The sequence below is a fragment of the Eublepharis macularius genome, chromosome 8 (genome assembly GCF_028583425.1).
Source record: "Eublepharis macularius isolate TG4126 chromosome 8, MPM_Emac_v1.0, whole genome shotgun sequence".
NCBI classification, from domain to species: Eukaryota; Metazoa; Chordata; class Lepidosauria; order Squamata; family Eublepharidae; genus Eublepharis; species Eublepharis macularius.
Window position 1 is genome coordinate 111,851,513 of NC_072797.1, and position 21,175 is coordinate 111,872,687.

At 42.4% G+C, this 21,175-nt stretch overlaps 1 protein-coding gene across 1 annotated transcript in view; it reads left to right on the forward strand.

The window, feature by feature from the left end:
• The window catches only part of CNTLN (centlein), a 282,369-nt gene extending 278,528 nt beyond the window's left edge, over positions 1–3,841 (forward strand). The window contains exon 26 of the mRNA XM_054986823.1: positions 2,929–3,841. Coding sequence (XP_054842798.1) covers positions 2,929–3,030 — 102 coding nt within the window. The 3' untranslated portion in view covers positions 3,031–3,841. The remainder of the gene's footprint in view (positions 1–2,928) is intronic.
• The last annotated feature ends 17,334 nt before the right edge of the window (positions 3,842–21,175 follow it).

The following is a 21,175-nucleotide window of genomic DNA, read 5'->3' on the forward strand; positions in this document are numbered from 1 at the left end:
TTTTGTTTTTTTAAAAATCATTTCACACTGCAATATATTGTCAATTTTCTGGGAAAAGTGTCATCCCGACCACTGTGTACCATCAGACCCAAGACTCATTACTGTAATGCTGTCCAGTTGTAATGTAATGATAATAACAACAACAACAACATTCGATTTATATACCGCCCTTCAGGACAACTTAATGCCCACTCAGAGCAGTTTACAAAGTATGTCATTATTATCCCCACAACAAAACAACACCCTGTGAGGTAGGTGGGGCTGAGAGAGCTCTAAAAGAGCTGTGACTGACCCAAGGTCACCCAGCTGGCTTCAAGTGGAGGAGTGGGGAATCAAAGCCAGTTCTCCAGATGAGAGTCCCACGCTCTTAACCACTACACCAAACTGGCTTTCCAGCCAGTTGTGGTGTGTAAAACCAGCCAGTTGTGTGGTGTGTAATGCCAGCCAGTTGTGTGGTGTGTAAAACATTTGGGTAGAATTCAAACTTTGGTTGGATTGTATAGAATGAACTCTTCTTTTTATTCAGGAATTAAAAACCCATAGAGGATATCTCAGTGTGTTTACAAAACCATCAATAAAACTTTGACAAGCCTCTATCGAAGATGAAGACTGCAAAGATGCAGTGCAGGATGTATGTCTATAAAGAGAACTAGATAAGAACATGAACACCCTCCCAGAAGCTGATAAATGTGCAAGACATATGCAACATTTCAAGCTCCTCTTTCCCTTGATTGCCCTGAATGATTAAGATAGAAACATCTCCTTAAAAATCATTTTACAGTGGCAGAGCAGCCACAGAATGTAGTGAACAGCAGGTAAAATGTAGAATGATAGGAGCCCAAGATAGCCGTGAAGCAATACATTCATCTAAAGCAGGATGTTATGAGGAAAAAAATATAGATGTATCAAAAGTAAATTCAATCTGGGTAGAAAAATACAAGTTGGAGAGACTTTGGAGAGTGGGAAAACCAAAGGCAATTTCATACATGATATTTTTGCTACGGGCGGTGGGTTAGAAAGTGTATGTACCCAATCATGTATACAGCCTACTACAAAGGTTTCTTCTGCTTCTGTGCACAGTTTCCACCAGATCTGTGTCCTTGTGGCAAAATAAACGTGTGCATCATATTTCATATGCAGTGGTGTGTATACTTCACATATGATGATGAATTCATGTGTACACCATAATGTTTATTCAGGTATGAGGGTTTTAGGCAGCAATTTGCATAATTATCAATTACGTCCAATAATCTGACTCTTTTTTTTTTTGGTACATACACCTTTGAAAACCCGAATGGTCTTGATTTATGCTGTTCCTGTACCATTTGGATATATAGTCTGTGTAAAAAGAGAAAGAAGTCTTATATTCCTCTTGTGGGCCTTCTGTTTATTTATTACTTTGTGTATACCCTCCTTTTCTCCCCAAATCATCTTACATTGTTCTCATCGGTGTACTTAGTTGATTTTTCTAGTCATATGTATAAAATCTTAGCCTAAAAATATGCTGTTTTCCACTGGCCTCCTTTTCTCCTCTTAGCCTTTGGCAGAATTTCTGTGATGGCTTGAGATGGTAACAAATATCTTGACTGAGGTGGAAATACTGGTCATGATGATGATAGACAAACACCATCACTTATTGGAAGTTATTTATTTATTTTATTTATACCCTGCTCTCCTCCCCAACGGGGACCCAAAGTGGATCACATTGTTCTTCGGGGTAGGTTAGGCTGAGAGTGTGTGCCTGGTGCAAAGTCACCCAGCACCCAACCCTCCCCACCAAGCTCCAGGAGTTCTGGCAGCACTGCAGGGGGCATTTGACTCCGACCTGGCCAGTGGCACCAACAATGGGTGTTGGCTCTCATTGCCTACTCTGCAGGAAGGTAGCAGTTGTTTAGCCTGGCTTGCGCCTGCGCTATTTTAACTTCCTGTTCCTCCCCCCATATTGGTTTAATCTGCCAGTCTGGCAACTTCCTGTTGTATCTACCCAGGCACATGCAAAGGTAGCCATTTGAAGCATAAACAAGCATATCGGTCCCCTCCCACCCTTTGACAGGGGCCCTGCTACACCAGAAGCTCTTGTGTTTTCATGTCAGCCAGATTTGCTTCAGTCCTGGTTCTGCTGTTTTAGTTTGGGGCCTTATTGGGGAAGCACCATTTCCACACATTATAGCGCCTCTACAAACCAAGGTTAGAGTTAGATGACAACCCTTTCATATAGAGATAATGCAGTTCTTCTAAGAAGAGAACAATGACTTATTGTGTAATGGAGGCTTCAAACAGTGAGGATTTCATGTTAATTATATTCTTCCAAATGAATAATATGGTTGTCTAACTTTGACTGTCAAGTTCAAATAAAGTCTGCGATTAACTGTTGGGTGCTTTGTTTCCTCTTGCGAAGTTTGCCTTGTGCTTAGGCTTTTCTGTACCATCCTGATCTATGGAGTGATTTTTCTACATTTAGTCACCAAAGTTTCATTGGCCTCCTCTGAAACCATTTGCCCCCAGCACTGGGAGCTGTATTGATAGCTCCGTCTCTCCCTCTCCTGAGAGCAGTCAGCGTGCCATGCTGCGTCTGCTTATAAGTGCCCCAGAGATGACTGTAACCTCATATTGATCAGCTGATTGAAGATAAATGACAGAGCTGCTGGTATTGCAGATTACATCATTAACATGGTCAGTAAACCATGAATTGTTCAATAAGGCGTTTATCTTTTTTCATTTTATTCTGCTCTTTTATCATTTTTATGATAAGGAACAGTTACACACACTAATCAGGAGGATCCGTTTTAGGAAAGAACCGACGTGGGCAAGTGTGCCAGTGTCAGAACTAAGTGAAATCGAATAGCTTCAAGATACTTAGTAAATGTTTTTAGCTGAGGAAAAATATAGACTTCACTGATCATTTTTCTTACTCTGTTTCTCTTTTAGTTTCCTTTTGCTTCGTATTTAATGGATGCCGTGCTGGAAAAACTAAATGAGCAGAAGAAGCTGGCAGAAGAATACAGTTCTCTTGTGAAACAAATGATATAACATTGCTGAAGAACTGTATTTTGACCTTTTTTGTGCACAACTTATTCTAAGGACCAATTCACAATTTACAGTAACAGGTTATTTGGTGCATTTGCACTGAAATATGAAGGGTTTGGAGCTGCATATCTAAGCAAACAGCAAATAAGCTCAAAAGAGCCTTAGCTAAAAATGCCACCAGTTAAAACATGGTAAATACACGTATTAGTATAATGTGTGGACCATTCCTTACTAAGAAATAAGTCCCATTGAACTCAGTGGGACTTAATTCAATGTGATCAGGCTTAGGACTGGGCTAAAGAACTCTTCATTTCTGATAGAAATATATTGCCAGACAACTTCTATACAAACCTAACATTTTTAATAACAGCTGTGGGACAATTAGATATTATCTACATCCCCATTCCTGCTGGAAATTACTAAAGTAATTAGTTGCTAAGCGCAAGGATTCCAATAAACCAAAGAAAATGGCCCATTATTTTCCAGTAGAAAGTTTTAGAAAACAATATGCCATTGTAGTGAGCATAACTTTAAGAGAAAGGAACTCTTGGTGGCTCCAATCCATTGGAAACTTCTTCTGTAGCGGCACTTGTTGCACCAAGGTATGTCTAAAAGAGATCTTAAACCTGATTGTGCCATATATTCTCACATACAAGCTTGCAATTTCCACGCAGTTCTTTTGAGCTATTTTGGCTTACAACTCCAACCATCATGATGAAGATACGTCATCTCAAAATTCTCTGGTTATTTTGAAGTACATCATTGAAAAACCTTATGCAAATTCAGATTTAGCAGACATACTTCTAATTTTTATCTGTGAACGTGTGTATTAAATGTTCAATGTATTTAATAGTATATAAGAAGAATAAATTATTTTGAGTGTGTGTTTTTAACTGGAAACTGTTACTGTATGTGGGTCAGGTCACCTAACCCCAGGAATCAACTGGAAGGCGCTGCTGAAGGGAACAGAAAGCAGGGAAGATCTGCTTAGGCAAGAATTGCATATTGCTAAATCCAGTCCTTCAACTTTCCTGTACTGCATAAGGCTTGCTTGAAAGCTAATTTATTTGAAAGAAACCTAGGAACTGTACAGAGAGGTACATATTGAAACAACAAAAAATTGAGCCTTAGCACTCTTGTGAGGTATCATGAGGTAAATACAAACATTCACCAAGCTTTGTTGGAGCCAATTTCCTGTGAATCACTCTTGTACAGCTAGAGTTGAGTTTAAATGACCCATCCATATAGGGGAGCAGGGAGGTGATTATGTTACCTGGAATATGGCTCCTTGCAAGTAAGTGGGAGGAATTAGTGGCAAGGAGCAAGGCTATGTGGGAGGGGTAACTCCACCAGTATTTACAGGGTCCTTTCCCCAAGGTAGCAGACGAGGCTTGATGCTTTCAAGGTCAAAGAGTATTTTTATTTAAAGAGGAAAAACCAACATACACACAAGAGGCAATTAAAAATGATTGATATGCATGCACACACACACAGAGTCCTAGGAAGCTAGCCAGATTTGGAATAGAGTATATTTACTGATCCAGGAGAGTAGAGTAGTCCATGGAGGAAGAGAATAGCTTCAAATGTCCTGCGTTCTCGGCCAGGAGAGTTAGAGAAAGTGGGCCCAAGGGTACAACACTGAGATCTGAAGGCACAGCATGCACAGTTTGAATGGGGCAAGATCTCTGGTTCATACAGGGCAAACTGTGTCCTGAGGCTGGGGAGCCCCCTCAGCCATTGGAACAAAGACCATAATGGTCAGTCTCTTGAGTATTACAAAGGTTTGTTTACTTTCTGCCAGGGTGTGTGAAAGGAAATGCAAAGTCTCTCCTGCTGCCTCACAAAGGGGCAGTTTGCTAATGAATCTCCCCAGAGCTGAGTTGATTAATTTAGATATGAAAATGCATGCTCCCAGAGTCAATTAAACTTATCAGTGCTGGTTGATTGCGCCTCTATCTTAGAGTGGGAATTTAATCACAGAAGGAGGGCATCGAGACCATGTCTTATCACAACTCATGCCCGTAGCTGGGAAGGCAGTAAATTCAATCACCACCAGTCACTCTGTATTTGCACGAACATTCTTTTCATGCCTTAGTCTCCCGGGCGGGTCTTAGCAACACTCTTGCCTAGCCGGCTGGAATTCCCCCTGATGCAGATCAAGCTGCATTTAATCCAGGGGCCCTATGATTTTATATCATAGGCCTGCATATAAAATATGGCGAAGGCGGGGCCAACTACTTACAATTGAGGACATCTCTGTTGTGAAACTGGCAAAAATAACCATTCTGGAAAAATGTATTTCATTGTCAGAGCTTGCACAATCAGTCTCATCAAACACGTTTGGGTCTTTTAAGCAGCATCCCAGCTACGCAAGAGCATCCCATGGAAATCCACTTTCCACACAACTAGGTTAACACGGCAGTGATCCTAAGATTCTATACCCCCCCCCATTACTTTATTTAAGGTGCATGGGATTTTAAGAAATGAGAACACAATTGCTGTTTCGCATATAGACTAGAATGCTCTATTGTATGGCTTGATAAATGGGTAGATATAAGGGAGCATAAGGAAGAACTTTCTAATTATAAATGCATTTCACTTTTGAGTGTAGTAGCCCATTATTTGAATGTTTACTGGAGAAAGCCAGACAGTTCTTGAAAATACTTTAATTTAACCAATAGTGTAAGGAATGGCTTGGTGGACTATGATCTATTGATTATCCTACAACTCTGATGACATGACCTATGGCAGCACCACATTGAGATGGCTAGGGATCTCTCATCAACCTTCCAAATAAGTGTGACTAGTATGATGAGTAACTCTAGACCTTCTACTAATATGCATTGCCCCTGCTTGTCTATCCTATTTAGAATGATCAAGATGGGTAGCCGTGTTAGTCTGTCTGTATTAGTGGAAAAGAGCAAGAGCCCAGTAGCACCTATAAGACTAACAAAATTAGTGGTAGAGTATGAGCTTTTGTGAGCCACAGCTCGTTTCTTCAGATACAGCTAGAATGTGAATCCATCTGTCCTTATATCTTGGAGAGTGGAGTGATTACAGAAGCCGAATGATAACAGCCAGTGAATGACAAAGGCAGGTGTAATTGAAAAGGGTGGGGTATGCAGACGGGTAGTGAGTGGAGAAATTAGCATTGGTAATAAGACAGGAAGCCTTTGTCTCGATTCAGTCCTGGTGGATGCATAGTCGAGCTTTGTTATCAGTTGCAGTTCAGCAGTCTCTCTAATCTCCCTTTGAAATTCCTCTACAGAGAACTGCTACTTTTAGGTCAGCAACTGAATGTCCTGGAAGGTTAAAATGTTCCCTCACTGGTTTTTGAATGTTTTGGTTCCTGATGTCAGATTTATGCCCGTTAATTCTTTGTCACAAGGAGTGTCCAGTTTGTCCAATTTAGAGAGTAGAGGGGCATTGCTGACACATGATGGCGTAAATCACATTGGAGGATGAGCAGAAGTATGAACCCGAGATGGTATGGTGATGTTGTTGGTCCACTGATGGTGTTGCTCGGATCTATATGAGAGCAAAGTTGGCATCTTGGTGTGTTGCAGGCCTTGGCACCAGAGTGCATGTTAGTGTTAAGTAGTTTATCATTGTGGGTGAGTAGTTTCAGGTTAGCAGGCTGTCTGTAAGCAAGAAAAGGTTGCCCCCACTGGAGAGTGTCACAATCCAGCAGGTCATTAATAATGCGTTGGACTGGCTTGAGTTGTGGGCTGTAGGTGGCCACCAACAGTGTTCTGTTGTTATTTTCTTTGGGCTTGTCTTGTAGCAAGCTGTCCCTAGGTGTCATTCTGGCCTTCCCAATCATCTTTGTCACTATGTCAGGGAGATACTGTAATTGCAAAAATGTCTGTTGCAGATCCTTCAAGTGACTATCTCTGTCTGAAGGGTTGGAGCAGATACGACTATAGCGGAGGATTGATTGATGTCATCCAGGGGCCATCCGGCTGTGCCACTGATCTGGAGGTATAGGTTCTCACCAAACCTGAAGTAGTTATGTGTGAGAACAAACATGCAGAGTTCAGAGGCAAGATCTGCTGTGGTCTTGTCTGGGATGATGTTTCTAATGGCTGCAGTCCATCCTGATGGAGGATGTTGGTGTACAAGGACTCAACATCCATGGTGGATAGAATGCTGTTTTCTGGGAGATGGTCAATGGACTGCAGTTTCCTCAGGAAGTCTGTGGTATCATGGATATAGCTGGGGGTATTAATGACGTATGGTCTCTGAATGAAGTCCATGACTCCTGATACTCCCTTCGTGATGGTGCCTATGCTCTAGACAATGGGACGTCCGGGATTGCCAGGTTTGTGTATCTTTGGCAGGAGGAAGAAGGTGCCCGGTTGCAGTTCCTGGGGTGTATCCATATAAATTTGTTCCTGTATGTACATTAGGACTTCCTTTATGATTGTGTTGCGTTCCCACTGGTATTCATGTGTGGAGTCTGAGGACAGCAGCTTGTAGAAACTGATGTTGGAGAGTTGTCGTTCAGCTTCTCGGATGCAATGTCTTCTCCATTATGACAATGGCTCCTCCCTTGTCAGCTTGCTTTATTATAATGTCAGGGTTGTTTCTCAGGCTGCTTATGGCATTCTTCTCTGTGCGGCTGAGATTGGGTCTTGAGTGGTGTTTTTTGTTGATTATTTCAGCTTGGGCTCGGTGATGGAAACATTCTATGTATAGGTCTAGTGTGAAGTTGCGGCCTTTGGGGGGGGGGGGTTCACATGGAGTCCTTCTTTCTGTAGTGTCAACTGGGAGCTAATTGATCACTGTTATACTCTTCTTTGGTGGAGGGGTGAGGAGGCAGCTAATCAGCAATTGATTGTTGAGGCTGTCTGTCCAAGCATGTTCTGTTCTATGGTGAAAGTATTCCTTTAAGCGGAGATGGTGGAAGAAGGCTTCCAGGTCTCCACAGAGCTGTGTTATCGGTGTAGGTTTAGTGGGACAGAAGGATGATCCTCTTGAAAGGACAGATTCCTCTGCTAAGCTGAGGGTATGCTGGGAAAGGTTAACAATATTGCTGTTGGATTGTTATGACTGGTTGTGGCTTGTAAAAAATTGGAAAGTTTTTTGTCCTCCTGCAGATGGAATCACATTCAACCTTTTTCTTGTAAAAGGTTGGAAAGTTTTTTGTGCTTCTGCAGGCAGACCCACATTCTAGCTGTATCTAGGATAGATGGACTCACATTCTAGCTGTATCTGAAGAAGTGAGCTGTGACTCATGAAAGCTCATACCCTACCACTAATTTTGTTAGTCTTATAGGTGCTACTCGACTCTTGCTACTTAAACTGAGTATCGTATGACCTTAAATACTAACTGTGGCATATGCTTTCATTAGCCAGAACCTGCTTCAACCTCAAAAATTTATGTTACAAAAATTTCATTAGTCTTGAATGTGCTGTTGTTTTGGCTGCAGCAGGAATTTTTAAATTTTTTTCCCCATCAAGTTATTTAAATTTTGTTCCTTGGTTCCCCCTCTCATACGCCACTTCTGCACATTTCCAATGTGTTCCAATTCAGCTATCTGCTGGTTGCAATAATTTGGGGGCAGATTTCCCTTTGTGGATACTATGTGCATCATCTCTCATTATTTCCCCCCCTGAATGATGGCTTCACTCCAAACAGAGACCTGTTCTTTCAACTGATTTACTAGCATCCCCCCACTCCGCTTTGCTTATAAATTTCTCCAGATTGATCCTGTTTTCCAATTGATTCTAGATTTCTCTACAAGTATGGGAACATATTGGTTTTGGATTATGATAAATTCTGAGACAAAAAAAGTTTTGCTTCCTACCAGTCATATTTCAAAGAAGGGTGAAAAAAGGTAGATCTTGCTGTATTCAATGACAGGATGAACAGGGAGTATTCCAGGGAGAAGAGCTGTCATCCCCAATCCTTTCTTCAAATAAATCTGTTAAGACTAGGGCTCTTAGAGCCAAGCTGCACAGATAGTAAAATCATCTACCACTTTGTATTTCAGGCAGAAGATTACATATTTTAATTTTTCTCGACACAGAAAATTAGTGTACCAAGAAGAAAGTTGTAGACTCTTCCTGATGTGTCAAGCCAGCAGTCCATGGGATTTTGCTGAATGTTTAAATCAGCCCGTAGAAGGGCACATTAATAGATTTGAAAGCCTAGAAGGATCCTGAAGACAATCTATGTTTGTCCTTTCATGGAGATGGCAGTGGAATTAAGTTCAAACACCCAGCAGGTCGGCTAACGTTCTATACACCAGTCACAAACAGGGAGCTGGTCATTCAACAGACTGCTTGTGAGTCACTGGTTTGACCTATTTGGTTAGTTACTTCTTGCATGTTCAATTTACTTTTTCATGCTGTAGTGCAGTACAATCAACAGTATTTTGTGCATGCACAGCCCGAGTCCTAGTTCCTCACATACCCACACACAGACCTGTTCTCACTGCTTGCCATCTGGGGCCAATAACACAAATAAACAGCGAGAACATTAGTCAACCACTGATAATAAACACTATTTTTTTTAAAAAAAGTCTTACTGTTTGGTGTTTAAGTCTTGTGTTATTGAGCTCATTTCACGTGTACATTTTTGCACAGCCTTATGTGGCTCACCCGTCCATGTAACTTGACCATTCAGGAGAACCTGTCGTCTACTATGCAGAGACAAAAGTGGTTTGCAAGATAGTTGGAAATAAAGCACCACCGCCATAGGTCTTGTATAGCCACAAAGCTGTTTGGCAGGTGTTCAGAGCAGACAGGCAAACAGATCCAGTGAACGGTTCATACAGCACACTCCCCTGCTGAGCGTGTTCTCCACAAAGTACACGGCATCTCTGATCGGAATGACTCTTCACAGACGGTCTGTACACCAAGTAAAGATTATGGGAATGGCTATCTGTTGATTGTTTGATTCACTAAAAACCTGTTTTTCTGGGCTTAAACTGAGGACTTTTTCTATTTCATTTGAAAAGGAAATGTCTCTGTAAAGTGGCATCAAATCAGATCCCTGGCTGTAGATACAATATCCTGTGTCAGTGGTTCAGGGTTCATAGAACCCGTGGATGAGTTGCAGAGTTACGTATCCAAAAGTGAGTTGTGTGCCACTATACAGCTGTCATTATTTTTGGCTGCTTTGGGGAAAGCCCTTTAGGCATACAGAGCACAGAAGCAAAGTCTCCTGTCTCTCATTGCACACAGACAGAGAAGCTACAGGACAGGGAGGTGATACCAACTCAGAGGTTGCAAAGGCAGCTTCAGAGAGCCTCCCATCCTATGAAGGCTCTCCCTTGCCTTCTCCCCCCCCCCCTGCTAAGTGCAGTCTGGCCAAGCCACCCCTCACCTCTACCAGCTGGTCCTCCAATGCTCCACTCACATTTGCAACAAAGAATCCTCCATGAGATCACCACTCTTCCTCTTCCTGCTATGGTCTTAATGTAGGGGTTAAAGGTAGGTTCTGGTTCTGAATTGGTTGAAGACATATACCCATCTCACAGAGAGCTCCTGCTTATTTCTTGAAAATTTTCACGGGCCATGTCTTGCCTCAATGAATTAGTTCTGTCGCTTGGTATATACTTAAGAGGCATAATTTATACTATACAGTCAAAACTGCTTTTACCCAAACCCTGGTTATTGACTGCACCAATTATCCAAGAATACTTGTGCCTCCTTATTTTCCTCTGGAGTCTTGTGTGTTGTACATTAGCATCATAGAAATTTCATTTTGGTGAAATAATAAAAAAGACATCAGCCAAAGAAAGAAATAATAACATCAGTTTATAAACAAAGCAAATTAATACCTTTCTTTCATTTTACATTCCCACGTCACCAATTGATTTAAGCAGCACTGGATGCTTCTAAATTGCAAGTTGCCTGTGAATTGTATCTGGTTATTAATTCTGAGACTTTTAGGAATGAGACGAGTGATGAAAGATAGGTTTATAGTAAATAGCATCAACTTCATTACTTTTAAAATGTAATTCTTTACAGACGTTTTTATTTCTAGTTGGCCAGTTGCCATTTTCCCCTGTAGTAGCTCATATATTTTAACATTAATTGCTGTACTTTTTCAGATTAGCTTATTAATATACTTCCATTATGTGTATAAAGATGGGCTATTTTTAATAGGCTCTGTCTCTGGTTCTGTCCATCAACCAGGTCCTCACAAATCCAGTCACTGGAGCAACTGTATCTGGACATCTGGTGACGAATTCTGTTCTAATCACACCAATTCCCTTTGTCCAGTTCCCCATCTATTGGAGATAATTAGGAGATCTCTCATGTTACAGTATTCGCATGTTATAGACTGATCATCCTGGTTACCAAGATCATTCTAGTTACCTCTTCAAATCTCGCTCTTCCTTCCTATGTCATAATAGCATAGAAATAGCATAACAGATACATACTTCTTCCTGCTTTAAAGCCAATGCAATGTGGGAGAGACACGCTCCTTCTCCAAGTCCTCTATAGCGGGCAGATAACAGAAGGGAAGAGATTTTCATCACCAAGAACTGAGTCAGGCAAACATCTGTAAGATGCTTGCCATCATTTGAACAACAGATACATGACTAGCCACATTTGAGGTACTGGCCTGTACCCAACAAGATCCATTGGATCCCTCTGAAGCTCATTGAGCCCCCAGAAATGTTGTTTGTGGGGGGGTTAGTGGATTCAGGAATAGCATAGAAGAGCAAAATAAAGATCTACAGCAGGAGAGTAGAATCAGCACACACACACCTTTCTGAAGACTGAAATGCCCTTCTGTCTTAAAAAAAACTTATAGGGTGGGAGGCAAACCAAGAGTACTTGCCAGAGCACAACTGCTAAAGGCTAGAACCACTCAAATGATTTCTTGGCTATCCAGACTCCTTTCTTGGTCCATTGGAAAGAGTATAAACAGAAATAGACAAAGCTAGAAAAATTCAAAATGATATGCTTTAAGCAATACATGACCAACATTCGTATACATGGAAGGTTTTTTAAAACCTTCCATGCGTACATGCCTCTTTACTCAGAAGTCATTCCCACTGAGTTCAATGGGACTTAGTCCTAAATGAGTGCACATCGGATTGCAGCTTTAGTTTTTGTGCAGCATCATTTTTATTCCAAACAAATATGTTTTCTGCCGGATAAAATTTGTATAAATATTTAGGTGTCATGGGCTACTGTAGGAGGACCCACAGTCTGGAGGGAGAAGGATGGGAGAAGACTGGATTTTGTTCCCCTTCTCATCCTTGAAGAAACGATTGCTGTTATCCTCGACCATCACGGACTCCTCTTCTGATGAAGGGCTTTCAGCATTGGTACACGAGAACACTGCCTTTATTCGCACGTACCATTCCTTCTGTATCTAATGATATACAAGCAGAGGCCTACTTCTATGCACATTCAGCTCTAGAAGGGCTGGGGTGCAAAACTTTGGAATGCGAGAGACCATCTGGTTTCTTTTCTACAAGAAGTAACCAAATACAATTTCTAGAACTTTAGCATACTTATTCTAGCAAAAGGACAAGAATTAGAGTGAGTCAGATCCTTTTCCTATATGGACAAAAGGAATTTTCCAGTGGAAATCTTTATTCTTCCATTAGGTGTTCCTAATGCTCCACCTAGTGGCAGGAAAGGTAGAAATGTTTGATACGCTTTATCACAGCTTTGGGGAGTGGGCATCTTCAACAAAATAGTATTATTTCTTTTGGTATACATGTGGAGTATTTTCTTTTCTAATGTCTCCCCTGATGAGACTATAGCTGCTTCATTTTGCTTGTGTGAGACCCAAACCTAATCCCTGCCTTTGTTGTTCAACGGTAGCTGTTCTATTAGCACTGCCTGGATATGCTGATTGCTGGAGAAAGAAAGGACAGTGGAAGAAAAGCTCTTCAGTTTCATGCAAAGAACTAAGCTGACCTGATCCAAAGACCCCTTGTGCATTCCAAGTTGTACAAACATCTGCTGATAAGAGAGAGGGGGAGGAATAAGGTAAACTGAGAAAGGTGTCTCCTGGACCTTTAGTGACAAATCTGGGTTTGCCTCTGCATAATGTGCAAAATGGCCATGAAATGGATCTGTTGCTCCATAATATTATGTATTTATAAATGTTAATTAGCCGAAAACAGGAAGGGGGAGTTAATATTAAAAATTGACTATAAATTTGTTGAGTGTTAACAGATGTGAAAACCTTGTTTTTGATGTTGTGAAGGGGAAAGTATTCATTTATATCCTGCCTTTCTCCCCAACGGGACCCCAAACATCTTAGATCATTCTCATTTCCTCCATTTTATCCTTTCAACAATGCAGTGAGGTGGGTTAAGCAGGGCTGGCCTGCCCATTGAGGCTGGCCCGGTTGCTGCCTCAGGGTACTAAGGCGCTGGAGGGGCGATGGCCTAGGGGCAGGGGCACATGCCATGGAGCTGCCACCACTGCCAGCAGCCAAGAGCGTGTGCTGGTGGCGGCAGCGTGGAGCAGCTGAGCGGGCAGCCTCCCGTTCAGTTGCTCTGCAGGCCAGGAGCAGCCAGTGGCCAGGGCGGCCAGCTGCACCTGGCCCGCAGAGCAATTGAATGGGAGGGCTGGAAGGCCCCCCCACGCGCACACCCGACTTGTGTGATGACGTCACACATGGTGACCTCACACATCACATGTGGTGACATCATCATGCAGCCCGGCACACATGCGCGCTTGTGCACGCACGCACAGAGGCAGCCATTAAACTGCCTCAGGTGCCAGCGACGCTGGAGCCGGTCCTGGAGTTAAGCAGAGAGTGTGCAACTGGCCCAAGGTCACCCAGCAAGCTTCTATGGCAGAGTGGGGATTTGAACTTGGTTCTCCCAGAACCTAGTCTGACACTAACCACTACACCACACTTCCATGAAGTTACTTTGCAAATGGATCCTGGAAGAAAGAGTAAGTTCAAAGTTGAGAACTGAGTTAGGGGACAAAATGGGTGTTTCGAATGGGAGAGGGGAATCAGCAGAAATCTCTCTCTCACACACACACAATGTGAGGAGCCCTTCTGTTATCAGAAATGGACTATAGGATACAAGTCACTATATCTTGTTTATACAACTCATCCAACCAGCATAAAAATGCATCTTTAAATAGTTTTTAAAGGCAGTATGTTCAGCCAGGTTCTTCAGGGAATGTTTTCAGCCACAAGTCACTTTAAATGTATTATCTGAAAAGAAACACTTTTACATACCAAATTTTGGTATATGTGTGCTGTCACAGTAAATCTGTGTTGTTACAATCTGGGAGCAAAACTGAATGTGATCCTAACATACAACTGTCTTTGCCTGTTTATGTGCCTTACTTTGTTGTTATCATTGATTTTCTTAGATTAATTTACAGTGGGAGGCGACGGTATAAGAATCGTGAATTTAAACCACTTCTTATTATTCCCACTAGATGGCAGACTTTCATTTAAAATGTTTTTACTATGTTGTGTTGGTGTGAAGTCCTTATCATTGGACAAATATGTATTCTCTACATGGACTGCATATTACTGTAAATTCACTATCCTGCTAAAACAGATGCAAAAGAGCGCAGGGTAATCCACTCTATAATGCTTAGTTTTGCAAGTTCCACTTGCAAGTATCATATACTGAACATCTAATGCAACGAAAGGAGCCCTGTCTTCCTGCCCTGTCCTGTATGGAAGAGTTCTCGCACTATCATCTCAAACAAGCTGAGATGCAGAAAAGCACACGTGAATGGCACTCCTCCTCAATGTAAGTAGACCAGGGGATGACCAAACTGAAAAGGGCTAGTAAGAGTTTTTTTTAAATATATATATATTTATATATTTACACTTTTACCAATACAAAATAAAGTAAATTTAATTAATATGTAGAGTTCTTTACCTTTGGTTATCTGGTGCCTTGTATCTATTGAGGAATCTTGTTTCCATGCTTTTGCAAAGACTATACTAACAATAGTTATTACATTAAAAAACTAAGCCAAAACATCTTTGGTACCATTTCTACATAATTCAAAAGTAGTATTTCTGGTCTAAAAGGAAATACTATTTCAAATACTTGATTTAACACTGAATGAATGGTTTCCCAAAATTTCTTTACTCTCAAGCATGACGGTTACACATGCATTCAATCTGCATTCTAGTATTTACAAAACCAGCAATTCCTGAGGCTTTGTGATAGATCTTAGCCATTCTTAATGGAATTAAATACTATTGAGATGGAATCATTTTCATAGCATTAGCATTAAAAAGGAGAGATACTGAAAAAGTTGATCCATATGATAATATATAATTCTGCATCTCAGGAAAAGTTTCATAGCCAAATACCATATTCCATTCCTGCTGATAGGCTAGGACTCAAATCAAATAAAACAAAAAGTCATATATTCTTGAAAGTATATGGCTGCTTCCCTGTTTTAACAAAGCTTGAAACTCTGCACATTTCATTAATATTTTACCTAATGCAAATTGCCTTAACAATAACTTCTCATCTGCAAAATTCAAACACAGATATCTGGCGATTACTAATTAATGATACCCGTCGGAAAGAGATAACTATTATTTGTTATTAATGAGTCATAGGTGTCAAGTTTTAACATTTCCTACTTAAATTTTAACTGTCCCTTTTGTAAGTTGCTTAAATCTCTAGCAGCTGACACTAAGGAGGAAATGTCAGGAGAAAGTTTTCTGTTTAACTTATCCCACTTATATACCTTTGTCACAGGGCAAGTGGTCTTGTGGGGGCCCGTCCAGTAAAAGCATCCCTTCCCACAAACACACCCCTTTCCCTCCTGCCCCCTTCAGTCCTGGAGCAGGCAAGGGCCTTATACTGGCTGCCACCACTTTGGTCTGGGAGTTAGACTAGGGAGGGCCCAGAGTACCCTCCCCCCAATCCTCCATTCTTCTAAACAGTGCCTTCTATTGGGAATAGGGCTGTTAGGTCCCTCAGAGAGGCCGGGGGAGGCCCCACTCCCACCCTCTGCCCCCCCACTTACCTGGTTGACAGGGGGGAAGTGGGGGAACAGGCCTGCTTGGTGCAGTCCCAGTGTGGCGCAATGTCACTCCCAGAAGTGACATCATTACACAGGGCCCAGGAGTGTTCCCATGCTTCACACCAGTCTAATTTGTGCCCCAAACAAGTTGAATTGGGGAGAAGAAAGGTGAGTGCGAGATACCTGCTGGGAGGGTAAGGAGACCTTACAACTCTAATTGGGGAGGGCATTGCCAGATGACCAGTCAAGCTAGAGAAATGAGAACTCAAGCACAGTAAAACAAAACTCTTTTATTTAACATCACCAAACAAGTGTGAGGAGAAAGAACACTTGTGAGCAACAGATTTAACAAGGAATACTTTTCTACAAGCAAGACAAAACTAACACATAAAGGAGTCAGCAGAAAACAATAAAGTCTCCTAATGTAGCTACCTGACTGTTCAGTATAATACCTGACCCTTTCTAGGTCCAATACACCTTCCCTGGGTCCACTCCTGCTGATAGCTTCTTCTCTATCAGCAGGAGCCTAGCAGCTCCTGAGAGAAAAATGTCTTTTCCCTTCGGAGGGGGGCAGGCGCGGGGCTCATATTACTTTTCTCATGGACCAGCCTCCTCAGCGATGACTGGCCTTTCTTTTCCCTCCATTTTTCCTTAGTCCCATCCTAAAGCTGGGGATAGGGCTGCTAGTCCCCCAGTGGGGGCAGGAGATCTTCTGCTCCGAGCCACTGCCACTCACTTGGCTGTTGAGGCGTGGGGGGGGGGGCAAGGAATGGGCCCAGGAGGCAAAACACCTCCTGGGCCAATGCACAGCAGGTGTGTGCCTGTTGACTGCAACAAAGTCACTTCTTTAAGAGATGTCATTGTGCCTGTTGACAGGCATGCTCCTGCGCTTCACAGGGGCCCAAGTTGGCACCTATGAAGTGTGGGAGCATGCCTGCTGACAGGGGCAATGATATCACTTCTGGAAGTGATGTCATTACACCTGCTGGAAGTGCTCATGTGGTGTCATGAGTCAGCCCCAGCCTCGACTGGCCACCTTACCTATTGCCTCAGAGTCCTCCTCAGAAGATGAGCAGGAAGGGCCAGCAGGATCTTCTCTAGAGCCAGAAGCCCCTGCAGAAGCTATTGGAGAGGAAGAGCAGCCAGAAACCACTGCTGCTGCTCCAGAGGGAATTCAGCAAGAACAGCCAGAAACCTCCACAGAGGCTGTAAGAGACAAAGACTCCCCCAGGGCAAAAGCGAAACCTGAGCACCTGGGGCCAGCTGAAAGGAGGAAACTTAGAGACAAGACAGCTCTGTTGGAGAGACGAAGGAGTGGCCGTTTACAGGCACAGCACCGAGCAGAGCTGTTAGAGAGAGAGGCAACAGCTGTTCCTCATTAGGACAGCATAAAAGGGAGACGCTGAGGAAACCAAGTGTGGAAGCAACTCAGCTCGTCACTCCCTGCTACCAGAGCCCTACACCTAGACGCTCTTGACTTGCGCCTTGCTATACTGCTTGATTGGACTTTGACCCCGGCCTGCCTTTTGACTACCCTTCTGCCTGCTTCTCCCTCTGACTGGCATATTGGTCCTGACACTTAGCCTGACTTCTTGACCCTGGTTTGCTGCCTTCTGGACTACTGACCTCCTGCCTGTTGTGTTCAGCCCTGCAGTACCAGTGAGCCTCCTGCCTGCAGTGCCCAGCCCTGCGCGTGACATGTGCTTTGTGTGAGTGTGAGAAGATCAACCAAAGTAAATACCAGGTATCCTCACCCTCCTGGTGGAATCATATGGGAACCTGGCAATCCTAGCTGGGAAGGAATGGTCAGTCAGGCCTACTGGAAATTTACTCTAAGGCCTCAGGCTTCCTTGAGGCCTACAGGCTCAGCATCATGACAACCTCTTTCTCAGCAGATTCCTTAATTCCTGTTCATGGAGTCATATTTTCATATACCTGTTCTATATTTACTTCATGTGAGCTTTTGCTTTCCATTAACACCCATGATAAAAGAGTAGCCTCGTGGTAAGCTTTTATATTGGGGATATTTGAACTTGCATTTCTCCATTTACAGAGTTGATTTTTAAATGACGCACTCGCACGGGGGCAAGGTGACTCGTGACAGACTTTCCAGGAAAGTGGGATAGGAAGATTAACTAACAGTGGATTCTTTTCCTCTACATTAATTCTGTGTGCTGTTCAGAATTAAGTCCGTAAATCCCTAAGTGTTGCTTGATCCTAACATCTCTGGATGTGACAATTGGAACTATTTCTATGGCCTGCAGAATGAAACTGTTTTGCCTAGGGTCGTCAGGTCCCCATAGGCTCCCAGCAGAAGTGGGGAAGTCCCATCACGTACAGGTAGAAAGTCTGCACACATGCTCCTGGACTCAGCACAATCACATCACTTCCAAAAGTGATGTCATCATCCTGGCTGTGGGAGTTTGGGGCCAAAATTGGGAGCACTGCTGCAGCTGGTGTGATGACAACACTTCAGGAAGTGACATCATTGCACCCCGCCAGAAAGCATACCCGCCACATGCTTGTCTGGGACCCCTGCCTGTGGTGATTTCCTGAGTGGCTTGCCACCTCCCATCACTAGCGGGCACCTGGGAACCCTAGTTTTGCCTCAAGTAGTTCCAGCTTCTTAGGGCCAAGCTACAAGTGACGAACGACACAGGTTGGACACTTGTCAGCTTCCCTCAAGTTTTGATGGGAAATGTAGGCATCCTGGTCTTGCAGCTTGGCTCTCTGACTGCTGTCCAATGGACTTTTCAACTGTCACTTGTCCAACATTCCGCCAAGCTGCCTACATTTCCCATCAAAACTTGAGGGAAGCTGACAAGTGTCCAACCTGTGTCATTCGTCACTTGTAGTTTGGCCCTAAGTCTTGAATTCTGCTCTGTGATTCTGAATCTGGTACATAAATCTGCCTGATTTTCTATTGGAATTTAAGGCTCTTGTAGTCAGTAGACTATATTATGTTACAGGTGATATTTTGTTTGATAAATGAGATTTTTACCAGTAGCAGTGTTTTGTAATGTCACTGACCCCTTCCTAAGTGAAAAATTTAAGTGTTATCCATGATGCAATATTTTCAAAGAAACTATACTGCCAGAGATGTGTAAAATGGAAATGTTTGTTTAAATGTCACAGGCCAACACTGTTCCCCTGCATTTCCCCCCATGAAGGTGTTCAGCATCACAGATCCCATTGAGAGGTGCTATAAAACAGACATGCTCACCTGTATCTTCCAGGATGGCAAGGAAAAGAGTTTCTCCTACACTAATACAGCTTGAGAAATTCCTACTCCACACTTGATTAAAAGGCTGGAGTGAGAGCTGCTGGCTATTCCTAAAAAGGTAGTAACAATCTGAATCAATACTTGGTTTTCTCACCACCCACCTACTCCTTTCATCCACCCTATGCCATCAATGACAATCGCACCACATTTGAAGATTCCTACAGCCACACAGATATATTGCAGTGTGCATGTCTATCCAGGGCTTTTTTTCTGGGAAAAGAGGTGGTGGGACTCAGTGGGTTGCCCTTGGAGAAAATCATCACATGGCTGGTGGCCCCGCCCCCTGATCTCCAGACAGAGGGGAGTGTAGATTGCCCTCCGCACCGCTCAGCGGTGCGGAGGGCCATCTACGCTCCCCTCTGTCTGGAGATCAGGGGGCGGGGCCACCAGCCATGTGACCATTTTCAAGAGGTTCCGGAACTCCGTTCCACCGCGTTCCTGCTGAAAAAAAGCCCTGTGTCTATCTATACCCATATGGGGGTTCTAATTTGTTTCAAAGGAATTGCAGCACACAAACATGGAGCTCTGAGTTTAGATCTGAAAAAGTGAACTCATTAAGAACCAAATTAGTTTTGAAGTAAGATACCAGTTTTTTTTAGAGGAAATTGAATCTAGAGTGTGCTTGAAATAAACAGATGGGGAAAGAGTTAATTCCAAATTGACTGTTGATTAGAATGCCTGTACTAGGTTCTAATGTGCTGTAGATGAAACTGGCTTTTGTAATTACAGATATCCAGAGGGGCCATTAAGCAAACTGAGGCCTCTGACTTCGCTTCCTAGGACACAACATGTTTGCCATCGCATCCTAGATAGAAAAGGAGTCTTTTCATGCTCAATCTTGATTCTTCTATTTTTTTTCCTACGTGAAAAAGGCAAAGAAATATCCCAGCAACATGCATGATGTTCCACCATAACAAGAAGGCTTTGACAGCAGTAGCTTGCAGAGACACACAGCTTTCAAGCAAGTCAAGAAAGGCTTCCGACTTCTGGTTTCTGGTCTGATAGCGTGGGGTGCTTATACTTCATGCTCTGCTTAGAGGCTGCAAATTTTAACTCTAGAGGCTTTTAAACATTTGTTTTGAGTTTCTTCTCCCCTCTTTCCCTTCTCTCTTATCCTTCTGATTTTGTTTAGTGCTTCTGCTATTTTTAAAGTAGCTATGTAGTTAAACAGTTACACAGCTACTGTTCTCTCCCGTTCTATTTTATCTTATTTTCAGTTTTAGCTTTTAAATTGCCAGACTTGGGGGCTTGTGGCCACATTGTTGAGAAAAGGAGCTGGTTGCTGGTATTTGCTGGTATTTGATGTTTTGGCTCCCTAAATTCTTTTTTTCAGGTGAGCTTGAGTAGGGCAAACAGATTGAATAGGGTGGATGCTGACCCAAATGCCGTCTCTTGCCAGAGAACTGGTGGCAATCCTGAAGATGTTTTGCATTCTCCTTGTACTCTTTGTACTTCTCTCCTTTAAGCTAAGAGTTTAACCTTTTCCTCTTAACCTTTTAAACCAAGTTTACCCTGTGATTTTAAAGTTTCGATTTATGCTTTTAAAACTGAGTTACCACCTTCATGGACAGCTAAAAGCTGATTAACGACCTCTAGGGTGTTTTCCCAAGCAGGTTGGAGACTTTTAAAAGCTCAGTGAGTCAATGCTATCTGAGAACTATTTTTTATTATGTGTGTGTGTGTGTGTGTCTACTTATATAAAATATTGATATTTTATATATAAATTATATAAATATTTTATATAAATATTTGTATATACATAAGAAATATATATATATATTTATATATATTTAAAAAATCTTTTTACTCAACATATAATACTAATGTAGTCAATTTTTGTCCTTTCCTGGTACTGCCATTGCCTCACTATTTTATATTATATTATTTTACAATTTTATATTAAGCTTATACCTA